General features: G+C 46.1%; 1 protein-coding gene across 2 annotated transcripts; it reads left to right on the forward strand.

Annotated features, from left to right (window-relative positions):
• The first annotated feature begins 5,081 nt into the window (after positions 1–5,081).
• Positions 5,082–18,589, forward strand: GTPBP1 (GTP binding protein 1). 2 transcript variants are annotated; one of them, XM_014964128.1, is made up of 12 exons: positions 5,082–5,224; positions 7,714–7,894; positions 8,920–9,268; positions 9,707–9,830; positions 11,766–11,880; positions 12,343–12,487; positions 12,628–12,810; positions 13,623–13,758; positions 14,343–14,521; positions 15,036–15,233; positions 16,357–16,398; positions 16,835–18,589. In XM_014964128.1, the coding sequence occupies exons 1-12, from the start codon at positions 5,119–5,121 to the stop codon at positions 16,925–16,927; spliced, it is 1,851 nt and encodes a 616-aa protein (XP_014819614.1). In that variant the 5' UTR covers positions 5,082–5,118; the 3' UTR covers positions 16,928–18,589. The 2 variants fall into 2 exon arrangements, with proteins under 2 accessions (XP_014819614.1, XP_014819615.1); XM_014964129.1 differs by lacking the exon at positions 16,357–16,398.
• Positions 18,590–18,596: the final 7 nt, after the last annotated feature.

Here is an 18,596-nt window from a genome sequence, read left to right on the forward strand (position 1 = left end):
CTCCCCGGCACCCTCTTTACCCGTGGGGCTGCCCCCGGGTCCGGCCGGAGCAGGGCCAGCAGCCGGGGCCGGCATCGCTCCCCTGGCTTGAGGAGAGCGAGCGGCCAGGGGCCTCCGAGGTGGGGGGTGTGTGTGGGGGGTGTGTGTGGGATGGGGGGGGGGTGGTGTGTCCCACCTCTCAGCAAGCGCAGGGTTTAAAGCTGGCAGCTGGTTTGACGTCTCACCAACGTTTCTCCTCAGCGCCCGTTCTCCGTAGTTATCTCTGCCGCCAGTCCCGGGGCTTTCTTCACGATCTTAACAGCAGGTCAGGGCTTGTAACTTTTAGGCACAAGGGCCCAGCGACGGGGGTGCCTTGGGCTTGCAAACCAGGTTATTATGGCAACGCAAAAAAGGTTTGTTCACCTGACGCGGTTCCTTTCTAGGATATGAGTGACAAAGCTGCGTGGTGGTCTTGTTTCTGTAAGAATCTGTTCTCGCTCACATCTTACAGGAAGGTACATGGTAGTATTAAGTGCATGCCAGAGCCTGCCACGGGCTGTGTTAGCTGCCTTTCTACGCTGCCTTCTGTTTTGTCCCAGTTGGCTGCTCTCTTTAGCCGTATACCTTTTGCTGCCAAGCGTTTGATGTATCGTGGTGCCATCTCCCGCTCTAAAGTCTCCTTGGTTTGGTCCACTTGTAATTAAGTGATCCAGAAGTCAGCATAGCCGGTGTTTCCTCCTGTTTTTCTGCCAGCTTTCCTCTTCATACTTCCAGCTGGAGTTGTTCCAAAGTCCTGAATTGTCTTGACTTCTGTGGAGAAACGGAGAGAGAGGAATTGTGGTGTGTGGATGTGGAGCTGTTTGTTTTTGAGGGAATGACCAGATATTTCCCAATGTGGTACTGTATTAAAACAAATGTTATGAAGATGTCATATAAGGAAGTAAAGAACAGAAACCAGACCTGCAGTATTTATTGAGCCACCTGTTCATGCCTTAATGAGCTGGACAAGATTTTGATACAGGATGCCAGTATCGATCTGTGCTTTGGACGTGGCTGATGTGGAAGAGGGCCCAGGAGGACACCAAGGGTTGTGTCACTGATTCTTGACAGCCAGGAACCTGACCAAAACACTGATAAAGAGAGAGGAATGCTTTTCTCCCACAACCTCCATTTATGTTGTCATGCTGTCTTCCATTCCTAGAAATCTACAGCACTGTGGAGGTGATAGGTAAGCATTTTTTTGACCTTCATGACAAGTTACTTTTCCATACAGCAGTGTACACCTGCTATCTTTTCCCTAGACCTTTCATTCATCCCCATCTTGGATGAGAGCTAAGACTATGAGCTCTGCCCCATCTCTCCAAGTTAGTCTCCCGCTATATGCTCAAAACAGCGATCCCATATGGTGAGAATGGGAACCTGCCCCCCCCCCCCCCCCCCCCCCACCTTGAGCCTGTCTGCTCAGATGTATCTTGTGAATGCAATGGAAAAGCCACCAAGTTAGGGAAGACAAAAATAGAGCTTGGGGGTGGGCTTTCCACCTTCCTAAAAAGCGAGCACACAATGGGGGATAGAGGCACCCCCCCCCCCCCCCCCCCGCCCTGATTCCCTCATCTTTTCTGTCTTCCCAGTTGAATTGCTGCCCTCCGATTCCTGCTTAAAATGGTGATTCCCACTGCAGTTTGTTTGCTACTTCTGTCCTGGTCTGACCTACCCCCTCACTGTGTTACATACTTTTCTCCCAGTCCTCCCCCAGTGCATTCATTGTAAGGTGTGCTCCTTTTAGAGAGGAGTACTTTGGGATTCAGTTATCAAGTGCACCTTGTGAGCTGGTCAAGCAAATAGTTCCATTCATCAGCACAAATTCATTATCGTGTTGATCTTAATGAGTGATTCTTTCCCTTCAGTACCAACACACTGCAGCAGTAATCATCTTTCAGGTCAAAACCATATCACACAAGGCTATTGGTGAAGCTGATACTTATTAGATCTACATTGACAACAGAACATTAATAGCACTTGAACGATGTATGTCCACAGGAAATAGAAAGCAAAATATGACATTGCAGAAGGTGCCTTTCCCCTGACTTCCCAGTGGCTAGTGGTGGCCTTCCAGCCATGCAAAATGTCAGGCAGCACTATGTCCCACATAGTATTTGATTTACCCTTAATCTTTATAGTTTGTCCACCTCATGGATATGGGATGCTTCTTTTGTAAGGACTGCCTGTAGTAGTGCTGATATAACCTTAGCTTAATCTCACTGGTGTCTGGAAATTGCTGTTTATTAATAGTATTAATTCTTCTTTGCTGCTGGGCAGTGCAGAATGGCACAGTCCAACTTGTCCCCCTGGAGTAAGCTCAGACACCAGTAGCTATTACCCACTTCTATTGTATGTTAATCCCAAAACTGATCAGAGGAAAGATGGGAAAAGCTACCTTTCCCCAGAGATTGGGAAGGGACTTTAGAGATGGCATCTCAAAGGTGTGAGATATATTTCTTTCTGCTGTCCTGAGAATAAAAGAATAACTGGATGTTACTTTTTTTGCCCTATAGGAAATCTGAGGTTGCTAGACCCACATGGCTCCTACTGTTAACTGCTCAATGCCGGGCAAAGTGGAAAGAGCAAAAGTGAAAAATTTTGGCTTTGTGAAAACCTCTGAAAAACATGAATACATAGTGCAAGCATGGAGGGGATTGCTCAAAGGTGAAAAGCAATAAAAGCAGAGAGGCCAAGATGGAGGGCCTCTCACTAACCAAGGAAATGGCAAAGAATGGGCTCCCTCTCTCCAGGAAGCTAGCTAAAGAGATCTTCAGAACAGCTACTAAAGTCTTGCAGTGACCTAGGAAACTGCAGAACTGGCTGGGGGCTGCAGAAGCAGCTGTTAGAAATACTGGACAGCATTGGAATGTGTGATCCATGAAAGCTGTGATTTGTTCTGCGCATCCTTCTCTTGACATCCCGCTCTGTCATATCAGCTGTAAGCTTCATTGGCTCCAGGGTAGGCTTTGGAGGCAGTCTACCTCTGGAACACCCTTCAGCAGCACCTTTGCATGGCAGTGAAAGCAGCAGAGTAGGGGAACAGTGTTTTGAGCTGATGTGCGTGGGTACCATGCTGTTTTAGCCCCTAGCCCTCCTGCCTGGCACCATGAAGAAAGGCTACAGCGAGATGCTAAGCTGAAATGTCCCCTGATACTTTAGACAAACACCTTGCCCACTCACACTGCTCATAGAAGAATGAAGCTGGTGATGAGACTTGAAGAAACTGAAGTTATTGTGCCTCTACGTTAGTGGCCCCTGTTATTTTATTGATCTTTATGTGTACGACAGCCTGTTTAATAGATCTTCCTGAGTCCCTGACCTGTGCTGGTGACTACCCTAAACAGTGAGCCCATCTGCTGTGCTTCCAGGAATTCCCAAAGTGCTCACTGGGCAAAACAAGCCTTACACATCAATACAGAGCCTTCCATTCCTCTCCTGATCCAAGCCTCTGAACAGCTGCTGATTTCCCTCTCGATACATTTACATCCAGTGGTCTTCTTTGGGAAGAAACCAAAACCAAAAGAACAACTATTAAAGGCAATCTCAGTCCTTTGTAGCATGAAATTGAAAGACTATGTGACCTTCCAGGGTGCTTTGCTACCCTTTGCAGACCGTGCCAAGTAGTTAAAAGGGTTAGGTAGGGCATGTGTCTGAAGAGAGGCACGTGAAGGTGATTGTCTCTTGTAGCTGTCTGGCACTTGCAGACATGTACCTGCTCTCTGTCACCCTTAACGTTTGAGGAAAGCGTTGCTTTGACTGCCTAAAACCTTTTAAACCAGCACTTGCTGCCTCTGCTTCAGTTTTCCAGATGCATTCATGGCTATAGGTTTAGAAGCTGCTTTTTGGAATGTGTGTGTGAGGACAGCTGATGGAATTTCTGGATTTCATTGAGCGTTGTAGTGTGGTGCAGGCATGCCTACCATAGGGCTGTCGGGAGGTGATAGCTTTTACAATTCTTATTAAGAGTGCCTTTTTAGCAACAATGCCTATCTCAAACACAACAGCTATTGAGCCACTGTACCAGGATGCTCAGCCACCAACAGATTTGTAACCATGGAGGCAGACAGAGAGCAAGTAGCCAATTGGTCCCAAATGGGTGATGAAGGTCTCCTTGGTCTGCCATTCCTGCACCGCCATTGTGGCCACTCTGTTCGAGTGTCCTCAGCTGTACTCTGAGCAACACAGGTTTTTGCCCAAAATGGTGCTACTCCATTCTGTTCTAAGAAAAATCCATCCTGAAGCATTGTCTTGTTGTCCTCATTTTCTTATTTGTTTCTGTTTGCTTTTTCCTTCTCGTGTTGCCTGTACAGGGAAGGGTGAAGGAAGTTGTGGTTGTTGCAATAACTGCAGTCAAAGCTTGTTGATAGCAGCTGCTGGCTTGCCAAATGCAGCTCTTCACCGGTGAAATGTCCAAATATGCTCATACAAACTCCTTTGTGTATCTGCCTGTCAGCATTGTAGTGTAAAGTACCTAAAGTTTTGTTAGGAGTTTGAAAATAATGCCTATTCGTGTTGTCTCCTTCCCCTCTGCCCTGGCAGAAAACAAAAGGGGAGATCAAGAATGTGAAAGATTTGTGAGATGCTCTAGGTTTTGGTGCCTAGGTGTGCTCTGCAGTGAGGTCTGGCTGGCTTCTTCTGGCTTTGGGGGAGCAGCAGCTCTCTCTGAAGGGGGACAGTGGAGTACCTAGCTGAGGAATTTCTTTGGAGGAAATAGCTCCTCCCCTTTCTCTTTTCCTTGCTTGGAAACGTGTATTACACAGAAGGAGAAGTGGGATGTTCACTTAAATGTGGCTTTTAAACATCGGTTACCTCAAAATGGGATGTTTGGTATTCTTACGTGCTTTGAAGTGTATCTTCCAACGTAAATGAACTCTGAGCTCAGATGAATAACCTTGTGCAGTGTCACAAGGAAATAGCTGTCAGAGAAGCTGGTTTAAAAAAACAAAACAAAACAACAAGACCACCAGAAAGCGGTGCTTGAAAAACAGCCTCTTTCAATAAACCATATTGATCGATTGTCCTTATAACTGAAGCTGCTGGTGAAATTGTTTGCTTGACATCTGCAAATTGGATATTTAATCTTTTTTCCAGCTGGTGATGGTGAGTCCAACTTCAGAGCAGTATGACAGTTTGCTCCGGCAGATGTCAGAGAGAATTGATGAGGGATGTGGGGAGACCATCTATGTCATTGGTCAAGGATCAGGTGAGTATAGCTTCCCGAGGAAAACCGCAAAAAACCATAAAAATGGTAATAAAAACCTAGTTCATCTAACTGGGCTGCTGCTGAAGTAGAAGTACTTACTTCTCCAGAATAACTTGGAAACCTCCATAAAGTATAGCAGAACATGTGGCACAGATTCTTTTTATTTTATTCCTGGCAGCAACTGTCTTATGTAGTGGAGCTAAACATTTCTTGTATAATCTGCTTGGAAATAAGGCATAACTTGTCTGGGCACACCAGGAAAAGACAAAGGATCTGAAATGACAACAACAGTTTTGGTACAGACCTCCTCAATGCTTGATGAAGGTCTTGTTCTGTCTGGTTTTGTTCATTTCTTGTATTTCTATTGTAAACAACAATATTTTTACCCCACAGGAATGTATTTGAGTTAGCCAAAATATATGCTGCTGACCTTTTTAGTGTGTGCTACAGAGAGACAGGTTTTCCTTTTCTTACCATGAGGCCTTTATTGTCACATTAACTCGGGTATGACTGCAGTCATTTGCCTTTGCAGATTTTAGCAGTTAGCATGGATTAATTTTTTGTTCTTTTTCACAGTTTGAATACTTGCATCTGATGCTGGTAAAATAATATTGAACGTGTTCTTGTTTTGAAATCGGAATTTCTTTTCTGAATGCAAAAAAATATAATATCTATGGCTATCATAAGGCTAAAGCCTTGCTTCAAACATTTTATATATCTGCTGGATATCAAGTTGTTCATCAGATATTCTACTAGTTAATATGTTTGAGGAAGAATACAAAACCTTGGTCATCAGTGCACAGGTTTTGCTGAAGTAATGGAGGGAGAGAGTTGTGTTACCTTAGAACTGTGTGCTTCTTGGGTTTTCTCGGTGTCTTGAGAAGCAGCCAACGCAGAAAAGAAGCCAGGATTAGGTGGCCATTGGTCATGCAGCCAAGATCACAGGATAATGAGGATAATGCTCTCGTGTCCAAGCGAGCTTCCCACATGTAGTCTGAACCAGGGGTGTTTGCGATAACCACATCTGCAGGGGAGATCAGCTGGTAACTGCTTTCTCCTCTAGGATACCTTGTGAGGGTGTTAACTGGTGGTTGATGCAATGATGTACTTAGAAGTGGGCATTTAAGGTCTGAAACTTCTGACTTCATTTTGGGTTGCAGCATGGTCAAGGAAGATGGGGATCTTTTCTGTAAATTTGAAACAATAGCCAACTGAAAAAAAATAATGTTGCTATCCCTGCCACCATCCCTCCTCCTCATTCAGTTTGAGTGTCTGTGATTTTGATCATCATGGATACCCAACTCAGATGACTGTGAAGCGAGTGAAGACTGCCAGGAAGGTCACTGCTTCATCAGTAGTGATCTCTCACTTCCTCCCTTGGCTCTTGCCCTCTCCTGTCCCCTGCTTCTCATCCCCTGACTCTCACCCAAGACCCCAAGCCCTGGTGCTTTTTGTTTTCCTCACCTTCTCAACAACTTCTCAGCCAGTTTATGAGCTAGTTTGGAAGTCACCCAGCAACTCTACTTGTAGAGCTGTGCGGTAGTTAAAATGCTGATTAATTCATGCAAACTGCAGTTACTGCTCTACCAGCTGATGAGTCAGACGTGTATACAAATGCGCACACAGCAATAGTTTCAGTCATCCAGGTGCTACGTGGCTCTCTGCCTTTGTTTGTTGTTTTTTTTTTTTTACCCACTGAGGAGATTCTGTCCTGAAATCCATGCAGCTTCTCAGCACCTGTGTTAAGAGAGCAACTGAAAGCTGTGGTGGCCTTTAAACTGTCTAGATGCTTGCCACTGACTTGCTCCAACTGTCAGCTCTTTGCTTGGGGGGGCTGTTCAGAGGCAGACGTGCCTCCTTGGTTTTTTTTCTGGCCTCGTGTGCTGTCAGCATTTCTTTCAATTGCCAGGACGAAGGCGGTGAGACACGCCAAAAACATTGTTTTAACTGGAGTATTGTGGGGGCTAAAGAAATTGCTGCGCAGGGCAGACTTGTAGAAAATGTACACTTGGGATGTGGTTTTATAAAATAAGCTGGGTGTTTAAATTGGTCCCACATTCACTGGTTAATTGTGGTGATATTTCACAGTCAGAGCTTTCCTTTTGTTAATGCTTTTCCCTTTATTGCAATGCGAGAGGAGATGTTTTATCTGACTGAAGGAAACTGCACAGAAAGTACCTTCAACATGTGAAGTAAGGGATTATTCTGAAATGTGTCTTTCTTGTCAATACATAAATATTTTCTTGTAGAAATTGTGAAGAAAACTGTAGTTGAAAGATGGTGCTTTTCTAGTAGCTTTTAAGACTTTGAGTGGAGACCATCCTTTTTTACTGGGGGCAAAGGTGCTTATTCTGTTCACATGGCTGTGTGAACATATAAATCATATAAATCCTGACTGGTGTGGAATGTCCCGGGCAGAATGACATTGCTACTGGCTGTTGCGAGGTGGTGCTCACTGACTGTCCTTTGTCTCCTCAACATGGTACTAGATGGGACCGAATACGGTCTGAGCGAGGCAGACATGGAGGCATCCTATGCCACGTTGAAGAGCATGGCAGAGCAGATCGAGGCAGACGTGATCCTCCTGCGGGAGCACCAGGAGGCAGGGGGCAAGGTGCGCGACTACCTCGTTCGGAAACGTGTGGGTGACAACGACTTCCTGGAGGTCAGGTGAGGAGTCGGGTGGAGACAGGGTTAGTCAGCAGCCCAGCTGCATTTTTACCCTGTGAGCAGTCAGCGATGCTGAGCCAGCAACGCGCATTCAAGTCTGGGTGTTGTAGCTACCCAACAAAGGGAGTTGAGTTTGACCACTCCTTGCTAATGAAATCGCCTCTTGGTGGTTGTTGCTGCTGTCTCTTTTGTGAACAAACTGTTTGTGAAGATTTACCTGTGTTTAGCTGAGGGCTGTTGCTCTCTGGGTGACACCTTCACAGTTTGGGGATTTTTTGTGGGCTGGGATCCCAGTGGGGAGTCACATGGGCATGTGCATCTGTATGTGCGTATATGCACACTGCTGGAACACAATACTTTTGACTAAGGGTTCAATTCTATTCCAAGACCGTGATGATCCAAGTCACCTTTTAATGGACATCTAATAGCTTGTGTGACATGACTTGAGAGTCTGCCCAGACCTGGATGGAATGGATTTCCAACATTTGCCAACAGCCATAATAGCCACCTTTATCAGAGACAAGGAAGGCGATTGCTGTAGGAGAGGGGTTTCCCCCAAAAAAATTCATTGTCGTTTGAGCTTTTCCTTTTCTGGGAAGAGAAATTAAAATTTCTGTGTTTTCCCTAGCAGCTGCTGCTACTGCAACATGACAAATACAAAAAAGGGAGAGGTATTTAGATCAAGTTGGGATTTAGACTTCCTTTTGAATTGCCACCTGCACGTGTTGTCAAGCAATGTCGAGTTCAGCTCCCTGTGTTCAGGGTACCAGTGACACGTTTCCACAGTCTTCCACATCCCGGTCCCCAGCGTCTGGGATCTCTGTTGTTAACTAAAAACTGTGAAAAAATCTCTGCTCTGCTTGTGAAGATCTAACATTCTTGAATTTCTCTTTTAAGGTTAGGCAGAAAAAGCTAGTTATTTGCAGGAGTGGTGGTGTGTTTGGTTTGTTGAGGTTTTTTTGATTGCTTGTTTGTTTCTTCAGGTATCAGATTTTACCAGGTTCCTTTTTCCTTTCCCCCCCCAGGGTAGCAGTGGTTGGCAATGTGGATGCAGGAAAGAGCACGTTGCTAGGAGTCTTGACTCATGGTGAACTTGACAATGGCCGAGGCTTTGCTCGGCAAAAGCTCTTCCGCCATAAACATGAGATTGAGTCAGGCCGCACCAGCAGTGTGGGCAATGACATTCTGGGCTTCGACAGTGAGGGCAACGTGGTCAACAAGCCCGACAGCCACGGTGGCAGCTTGGAATGGACAAAAATCTGTGAGAAATCCACCAAGGTCATTACTTTCATCGACCTGGCTGGTCATGAAAAGTACCTGAAAACCACCGTCTTCGGCATGACTGGCCATTTACCTGACTTCTGCATGCTTATGGTAGGTAGCAAGAAAGATGTACTGCACTAGCACAAGCGGGGCTTTTCAGAGCTTTAACAGCCTCAACTTCTTTCCTATTCCAAGTGCCCGTGGGGTGGTGGAGGGAGGCAGCATCTCCCAGGGGTGGAGAAGAGCCGCCGCTGTAGGTATGTAGCCAGGGCTCTGAGACAAGCACCCCAGGACTGTCAGTCTCACATGGGCCTGAGGTGTATTGTTTTTGAAAACTGAAAGATTTCTTAACTTCAGAACACCTTGCTAAAATTGAGGAGCAATGAGTCCTCAGCCAGTGTCCAACAGTATTTGAAATGAGCCAGGTGTGCTCATACATTCCCAATAATGCACCTGCAACCTAATCACAGCCTACTGCATGTTGGACACAAGTCCTAGCTCACTGGAGGAGGAAGGTTTACATCACCCTTTCTTGTATCCCTGGTGTAGGTTGGCAGCAACGCTGGGATTGTTGGAATGACCAAGGAGCACTTAGGCCTGGCGCTTGCACTTAACGTTCCTGTCTTTGTTGTGGTGACCAAGATCGACATGTGCCCTGCCAACATCCTGCAAGGTGAGTCCTACAAGCTCTCTCCAGGGCTGTTTCTTACCTCTGTATGTGCTGTTATCCTCTGCTTGGGTTGAGGAATTACTGCTGGAGGAAAGCTGCCTTATCTGGTTTTGACTGCATCCTAAACACCTTCCAGAAATCTATCCTTTTCCCTTGCCCATTTTGCAGGCAGTTGACTCGTAGTCACCATTTCAAAATTACCCAAGTTGGGGGGACTCAGCTGGGCAACCCAAAAGTGTTTGCTACAGGGTTTTGCTTAACTGAGCTCTAAGAGGAGAAGTTTACAGTTGGGGTTGTGGCTTTATGTTCTCTTTGGGTATTTAAACCTGGAGGGAAAGTCTGGAAGTTCTCACGAAAGCTGCTTTCCTTCTTGCTCACAGTTTGAGTGTGATCTTAAGCTGTGATCAAACTTGTTCTCTTAAATGAAGGGGTAGCTGCTTGTTACATCCTGCCCACCTGGGCACTTCTCAGATATGCTGGTGTAACTACAGCAGCTCCTCTGAACAACCAACCAACACTTAATAAATCGTGGTTCAAAGCAGTATGTGGGCTGTGGTAGCAGGACTGGACTGGACACAGGTGGGGATGGCATTGAGCAGCAGGGGCTAGTGACTATTTTTGCTCAGCAGCTGTTAAAGTAGCACCTCTAACCCCAGCAGTGGCCCTTTAACTTGACATCTTTTCAGGCTGTGACCAACTCTCACCTTTAAAATTCTCTTGATGCATTTCTCACACCTTCAGGAACATGCTGTGGTTAGTGGGAGCAATGCTTTTTTTGATAAGCAGTCCTGAGAATCAGGAAAGTGGATCCTCCTGGTACTGTCTGTGGTTAGTTCATTATTGTAAAAATCCTAAATATGTTTCAGGTAAACAGACACATATGATCAAAAGATAATCTAAATAATTCTCTAATAGATGTTTGGCAAATAAATGTAAGGCCCGACCGTAAAATAATAACTGGGAGAGAAGGAGAACGTTTAGCTGAGGGTGAGGAGAGAAGAGCTGCTCTTGGGAGAAGCCACTCCTGTGTCATGTTCTGTTTAAATTAAATAAGACACAAGGTTTGGCTCTAGTGTATCTGTGAAGAGCAGATGGCATGATTAGATGTTTGTGTTTCTGTATCCAAAACATTACTTTCCCATAGGCAATCATTTGTTCACAAAAAACATCTAATTGAATGACAATTCTGGAATGTAAATTATTTGCTCTTTTAAGCCCTTACTAGCCTTTTCCCCCCACCTTGTTTATTGTAAGGCACTTTGCAGGAGGCTGATGCAAGTGCATCAGGTAGCACCCCTGCTGGCTGATAGACATGGGGCTTAGAAAACAAATTTAAAACAGTCAGGAGATCAAAGTTGGAAGCCGTGAGATTTGTCCCAAAATATTTATTTCTGGATCTTGTCCACTTACAGTGTCCTAGTCTGTGATGGCCATCTTTGCCTCTTTCACGCTTCTCTAACCTTGTAGGGTAGGTTGATTGCCAGGCAAAGTGTGTTGAAGTTTATTTCATCAAAATTGATTTCTAATTCAAGTATTCTCAATTATGTCAGTTCCTGAGTGCTGCTGGTTTTCATTGAATTCAATATGAAAAAATCCTTTATAGTACTAGGAAATACCTTGTAACTGCTTCAAGCTACTTAACAGACAGCTCTAAAATGTCTAATTCCCAGCATTGCACTTGCAGATGCAAATTTGTATGTCTGTTCATGTATGGTGTCGCTTGGCAGCAAGCTAACTGGCATGAAATGGAAGATGGAATGGCTCCTAAGTCCCTTCTGGGCTGCAGCAAACTCATAGTCTCACTCACGCACTTTTAGCCATCTTCTCCTGTCTATTTGTGGCAAGAACACCAGTCTCCCTTTGGGGAGAGACCCCACAAAAGCGATTTGTAAAGACGGGAGATGCTTCCCTAACACAATATTCATTTCACCCTTTAAGAAACCCTGAAGCTGTTACAGCGACTGCTGAAGTCCCCAGGGTGCAGGAAGATTCCCGTGCTGGTTCAGAGCAAGGATGATGTCATTGTAACAGCCTCCAACTTCAGCTCAGAGAGGTAACGGGAGTAGAGGAGAAGTCGTTTCTCTTTCCATCCTATTTGGAGACTGGGTGAGAAGATTCAGAAAGAGAATCCCATTGTCTAGATGTGTGAAGGTTGCATCTGCCATGTGGTGTGTTGATTCCATAAGAATGTGTTGATTCTGAGCTTGACCCGCTTGTGTTCCCCTCTCTGAGACAGAAATGAGAGGCTGCTTCTGGGCAGCCTGCAGAAGATGGCAGGGTATTCAGCTTCCTTCAGTCCCGGAACCTTACACCTATTCCTGAAAGTCATTAGAAGGCAGAGGCAATGTTGCAGGTTTTCAAACATGGGGTGTTGTGCATCTGACTGCTTGCCAGGCTCTCCCTTCCTAGCACTGTGTATTGAATTCAGTCCCGAGATTTTTTGGATGTCTCCCTACACGTGGAATTCCAGGCAGGGAGGTGAACTAACTCAGTTTTCATCAATTCTTCTTTACAGGATGTGCCCGATTTTCCAGATTTCAAATGTCACTGGAGAGAACCTAGATTTGCTGAAGATGTTTCTTAATCTCTTGTCTCCACGGACCAGTTACAGGGAAGAAGAGCCAGCAGAATTCCAGATAGATGATACTTACTCTGTCCCGGTAAGGGGCCTGGTATTTGAAGAATTTTCTGCTCCCTCTTTCAGGTGAAGAAGGCATCTTCCCTGGAGAGGGGAGTTCTAGAGCTCTTCTGCTAGCGTGGCCGAGTGACCCCAATTACTGTTTTTAATATTTTGGCCTAGGGTGTAGGAACAGTTGTGTCTGGGACGACACTGAGAGGCCTGATCAAGCTAAATGACACCCTGCTGCTGGGGCCAGATCCCCTTGGCAACTTCCTACCGATTGCTGTCAAGTCCATCCACCGCAAGAGGATGCCCGTCAAAGAAGTGCGGGGAGGCCAGACCGCCTCCTTTGCTTTGAAAAAGGTGAGATGATCTGCTCTAGACCCCCAGAACAGGAACCACCATCCTAATTTGAGAGTGCTCTTGGAGTTCAGCTGCAATCAGAACTGCTTCTGCAAACCTCAGCTGCTTCATTTCACAGCCCATTGAAAATCCCATAAAACCTCTGAGGGTCCTGTGTCCCAGTTGCTCCAGGTGACAGCTGCCTGGTAATAGCAGTGGGACCCAAGGTAAAGAGGAATAGTGTTGGAAGTGTGTAACAAAGTGCAAGAAAAGTTTCCTCTTGTGCTCCAGCTATGTTAGTGGCCTAGGCAGGGTATTTACATTATTCCTCTCAACTTACAGGACCAACTGCATGATTTGGGGATTTTAAAATCAACAACATTTGATGCAGTTCCTCTAGTGGAAGGTTTCTGTCAATAGAAGCTGCACTGATTTTAAGGAGATCTAGTTTAAGCTATTCCAAACTTCATGTGTTCACTCTTATTTTGTGTTAACAGACATCATGCTTTTGGAGACATTATCTGCTTGGGTAATGTGCAATCAGGATGTATGTTTTGCTTTTAAAGGATCAGTGAGTTAAAACTTCTGTGTCAGTGTCCAGCATTCCCAGCACTCTAACTAAAGCTTCCTCAGAATCTTCAGCTGAACTTGATTTTTGCAACCTTTGCATAACATCATTCCATACTGCTAAACAGCTCTGGCTTTGCCTTTTGGTGAGCACAAGTTAATACCTGTTGAAGTCCCTTAGGACCCTTCTAGATGCAGTCAGCCAGAGAAGCACGTTTCTTCCCTGGAGAATCACACTAAGGTTTTTTTGTGTCTCTGCTTTTCAGATCAAGCGTTCTTCCATCCGGAAAGGCATGGTAATGGTGTCACCCCGCCTGAATCCACAGGCATCGTGGGAGTTTGAAGCAGAGATTCTAGTGCTCCATCACCCCACCACCATCAGCCCACGATATCAGGCCATGGGTATGTAACTCAGTGTTGTCTCAGCTTTGTTTCTCAGTGGTAAACAGTTTGTGTCAGCTCTAGCCTGAGATCATTTTTCTCCTGATGGATCTGTCAGCCTCAATATAAGCCGTAGTTCCTGGTTTAATCTTTTCCAACAACACATTAGAGAGAGGGGAGAGAGCTGATGGAGGAGAGTGGCAAAGGCTGTAGGTAAAAAGGAGATGTGTGACTCCAAGTGTACTTGGAGCCTGCCCGAGCCAGATCTCCATGGGGCAAAGATTCTTCAGCTTCAGATGCTGACTGAGAGACTCATTAAAGTCAGGCCCTCTAGTCTGGCTGCTTGGCCTGTAGGATTCTATTGAGGATGCTTCTGCAAAGTCTCCATTTGAAGGCAACTGTTCTGGCTTATGTGTGTTTTCTTTTTGAGGCCTGAACAAAGGCAGCCATATGACCCTTATAGTCCTTGGTACACAGTGGATTTTTACATTCCAAACTCCATGCAGTTAGCTGTAGGGTAGCAAGAGCTGCCTTAGGTGTCTCTCTGAAGCTTATTCCACTAATGGCTCTGGCTGTTTGAAAGCCTTTGTGCATTGCATTCACAGTGCATTGTGGCAGCATCCGTCAGACAGCCACGATTCTCAGCATGGACAAGGACTGCCTGCGGACGGGGGACAAAGCCACAGTGCATTTTCGCTTCATCAAAACCCCGGAATATTTGCATATAGACCAGCGTCTGGTCTTCCGTGAAGGCCGCACCAAAGCTGTGGGTACCATCACTAAGGTAAAGGCTGAAGAGTCCGACTGGTTTTTTGCCCATTAGCTACTTCTGGCGCTGAGAAGCCAGCAGGAGGATCTGTATAGCTCTGGAAAATTGAGGGAAGAGGCCATCCCTCGATCACAAACATCAGCCTTGACGTGGTTGCAGATGACCAGTGTGCTTTGTTGTGGGGTGGCTCTTAACTGGTGTGCATGAGGGAATGTGAAACGGGGGGGGTGAGCCAGATGCCTCTGGTTCGTATGGCTTGGTCTCTTTCTGATGGCTTTTAGCTGGTTCCCTTTGAGTCATTGAGGAGGGCTGAGTGTCACCTCAGCTGAGTGGCCCTTTCCACCCTGTGAGGGTTCTTGAGGGTAGCTCAGGGGCCTAAATTTCTTTGAGCAGCTGTTGCTGCCACCATCTCACGATGGCTATTGATATCAATCCTCTCAAGCTTTTTCTTAAAAAGCAGATTGAACCTTGCAGTATTGGCGTAGCTATTTTAATGCTGATCTTTGGCCTCTCTGTTTGTAATTTACAGTTACTCCAGACCACCAATAACTCACCAATGAATTCCAAGCCGCAGCAGATCAAGATGCAGTCAACCAAGAAGGGAGCTGTTACGAAACGAGAGGATGGTGTTCCCCCAGCTGGGACGGCAGCTGGGGGCCCACCAGCTGGTGATGAGGCCCCCTCAACAGCTGCAGCTCCACTGACACCTACTGCCCTGCAACCATTGGTAAGTGAGGAAAATACGATGTCTGTCCTAGCTGTTTGAATTCTGGTTTCATCTGTTGGAGGAAGGGCACTCTAAAGCACAAGCATTATCCCCTCATACTCTTGAACTCATCTTGGGACTCGTGCAACAGAAAGAAATTGAAATATAGGTAGTCTTATGGTAGAAATCAGAATTCTCTGGTGACTGGATGACTTGTGGTGGCTGATGTTTCAGCAGCTAGCAGCTTAGGATCCTGGGACAATTTGGGTTGGACTTCAGGAAGTGTCTAGTCAAACATCCTGCTCTAAGTAGGATTAGCTCTGAGGTCAGACTGGGGTGCTCAGGGTTTTATCCAGTCATGTCTTGAAAAGCTCCAAGGAGGGAGACTGCACAGCCTCCCTTGGCAACCTGTTTCATTACTTGACTGTGCTCACAGTCAAGAAGTGTCTCCATATATGCAGTAGCTGCACTAGTGAAGCACCAACAAACCAGTCACAGAATGGGTCTCTGCTGTCTGAATGAGGTGTGGAACATCCCTACGCTAGAGAATTTACAACCTAAGTAGTAATATCAGACACAGGTTGTCTGCTTTGTCAAGGAAAGAGGATGGAGATGTCCAAGAAGGAGGAGGAAAGGTTTATCTTTTTTGAGAGAAATTTATCCAGGTTGTTTTGTTGGTTAGGACTTCTCAGCTCAGCTTGTCTGAGGATACCTAGCCTTTCTAGTCTGAAAGGACTGGAAATTCAATGCTAACTGCGGGCTTTGTGAGCTATTTATCAGCTTTATTACATGGCTCTTCTCCTTGTAGGGTCCTTAACTAGTAAGCAAAAGGTTCAGGAACTGACTGTCGAGTGTGCTCAGTGTTCCCCTTCTTAATTTTAGTTGTCTTAGTTGTCATTGGTGAGATCTCACTCTCTTGAGCCAGGCTGGCAGCTGAAAGAGAGCCCTCTGGCAGGGGTTCTCTCCCTCTGCATGTGCCTGTGGCTTCTTACAGATGCCCATCTCCTCCTTGTCTTGTTGTAGCGTCGCTGTGGTTGTAAGTAGTTCTCCCAGCTTCCTCTTTGTTTCGTCCCTCCCCCTGAGAGTCTGTGTTGCTTTCATTCTTGCTTACCTCTGCCTCTCTCTCCTTGCTGCTTCCCCTCAGCCTGCGCTGGATGAAGAGCCCCACATCCGTGAGGGCAATAAGGTATTTGGCCTCTTTAAAAGGAGGGTGGGCTTGCTGGCCTGAGGCTGGGAGCAGTCAGGTTAGCGAGAGAGCCCTGTTGGGTGGGTGGGGGGCCCTCTTTCCATTCTCTTCAAAGCCAAGGGAGCCTGAGGCTTCGATTTCCTGGATGCTGAGCTCCATGGCACCTGCTGACTCTCATGGCAGTGAAGCGTTCAGAAAATTGGGAAATTAGGTGCTCCCCAGCTTGAAGGGCTGAACGTCATGGTGTGTTTGTCCCTCCTCCTTCCTTCATGGTGTGTCTGTCTGCCTTATCTCCTTCCTGCAGTGGTAGAAAGCTGATCTGTCTCCAGTGCCCTCCCGCTGTCTGGACGTGTGTGTAATCCATCTGAACCCCTGCTGTGTTGATACTCTGATTCAGAGGTCACTGCGCACTAAAATGTCTCTCCTTGTTTTTCAGTCAAAAGTCGGAGGAGGAGGCCGGCGACGTGGGGGTCAGCGCCATAAAGTGAAGTCTCAGGGAGCCTGTGTGACTCCTGCCAGTGGCTGCTGAATTTCTTACTACTCCTCCCTCTGAGGAATTCCTCCCCTTCCCTTCATTTCTTATCCAAAAGATCCAGAGCAGCTTAAACCAAAACCCATCCCAGCTGATTGGCTGCAGAAGAATCATCCCTCCTCCCTGAAGGAAGCAATGGAGAGGAGCATAATTTATAAGCTAATGAAGGTGATAAGACACATAGAACTGAGTAACTGACACCTTCCTCCTCCCCCTATCGACACATTTTTGTACATCATGGGCTTAGTTTTTATTCTTATTAGTTTTTATTATATTTTGTGTGCATGAAGATGAGAGGAGAATCCGGATAGAACTGCGAAGAGCCAGTTAGCTGCCTCCCTCCTCCCTCACCCCCTTCTGTCCACAGGACTTGCTGCTCTCCTCCTGTTCGCTGTCTCAGATCCAGGGGTTATCAAACACCTGAAATTTCAGATTTGCAAAGGTTAAAACACGTTCCGTAGGGTGGCTCCAGAGGGCATTGTTTCTTCACCACCGTGGCCCCGTGCCAAATATGTTTCTGGATTCCCTCCATCTGAAACTATTTCTAAGTGGGTTTAATTTAAAGTTGTAGTGATCGAAGTTGGAAGGAGGAGGCGGTAAGAAATGTCATTAGTTGGAGATCTTAAGAAGGAAGCGAATTGGAAAGCAGTTCTTGATGTTGAGGAATCCTGTACTGAATATCCTTCTCGAATACGTTGATAGCACTTAAGATTTAAATTAGAGACAGAATTAAATGGGCAGTCATCTGCCCATCCTGTTCCCCTTCCTATCATGCTGCTTTTCCTCTTGTTTGTTCAGTGCACGTTGGAGCAGATCTAACCTGCCTCTCCAGGCTGCGGCAGCTCAATTGACAGTATTAGGAACATAGTGCAGGAACACCCACTCCATCCCTTGAGCCAGAGAAAGCTGCCTCACCTCGATGGACAGAGATCACAGGTGGGAATATACCTTTGGAACAGAGACACCAGGAAAACATGACTTTCCCTTGATTTTTGTTTACTCCAAAATTTTCCCTGCTCTTTTCTGGAACTCACTGGCCAAACTTTGCTGTGGCAGAGGGCAGAGATGTCATTTGTCTTCTCCCCTCTTGGCCAGAGGGCAATGATGAATTGGTACCAAACTTATAGAAGTACTTTCAGGTTTGGAAGTACATGGTAATTTTTCTTTTCTTGTTTTTTTTTTTTGTTTTGTTTTTTTTTTGTTTTTTTTTTAAATGAGAAATTCTGGCTTCTGCAGGAAGGCCCTGCAAGGACGGTCTATGAATTAACTTTATTGTTTTTTTTTTTAACCCTGGGATGCGTAAGCGATTGATTCCCTGCTTATTTTGATCCCTCTTCTTCTAACCCTGCTTCTTCCCTTTGCTCCCGTGAGGACAGGAGTTATCCTCCGATGGCCTGTGGGAGCGTGGTAGCATTTTGAGGGAGGAGGTGGCATCCTCAGCAAATCGTTGGCTCTCCCCAGCAGGTGCGGTCAGCCTCGGTTTCTTTGAGGGCTTCCTCCTCTGATGAAGGACTTTTTCTTTTGATTAGAAGGAGACTGAAAGGTTTCTGTCTCTCTTTAGCGGGTTGTTCCTGTTTCTAAATCTGTGGCACTTGCGTGGAGTTCATTCCAGTTCACCTTGTGATTTTAGGTAGGCTTTCAAGCCGACTGAGGGACAGCAGGCTCA

Source organism: Calidris pugnax, unplaced genomic scaffold, assembly GCF_001431845.1.
Source record: "Calidris pugnax isolate Ruff unplaced genomic scaffold, ASM143184v1 scaffold44, whole genome shotgun sequence".
Classification (NCBI taxonomy): Eukaryota; Metazoa; Chordata; class Aves; order Charadriiformes; family Scolopacidae; genus Calidris; species Calidris pugnax.

Excerpts from the sequence above, each read along its gene's own strand:
- GTPBP1 (XM_014964128.1), top strand. The coding sequence starts at position 5,119 with ATGGTGAGTCCAACTTCAGAGCAGTATGACAGTTTGCTCCGGCAGATG. Across the intron at positions 9,831-11,765 it reads CCCTGCCAACATCCTGCAAG|AAACCCTGAAGCTGTTACAG; the intron begins GTGAGTCCTACA and ends TCACCCTTTAAG. Across the intron at positions 12,488-12,627 it reads ATGATACTTACTCTGTCCCG|GGTGTAGGAACAGTTGTGTC; the intron begins GTAAGGGGCCTG and ends ATTTTGGCCTAG.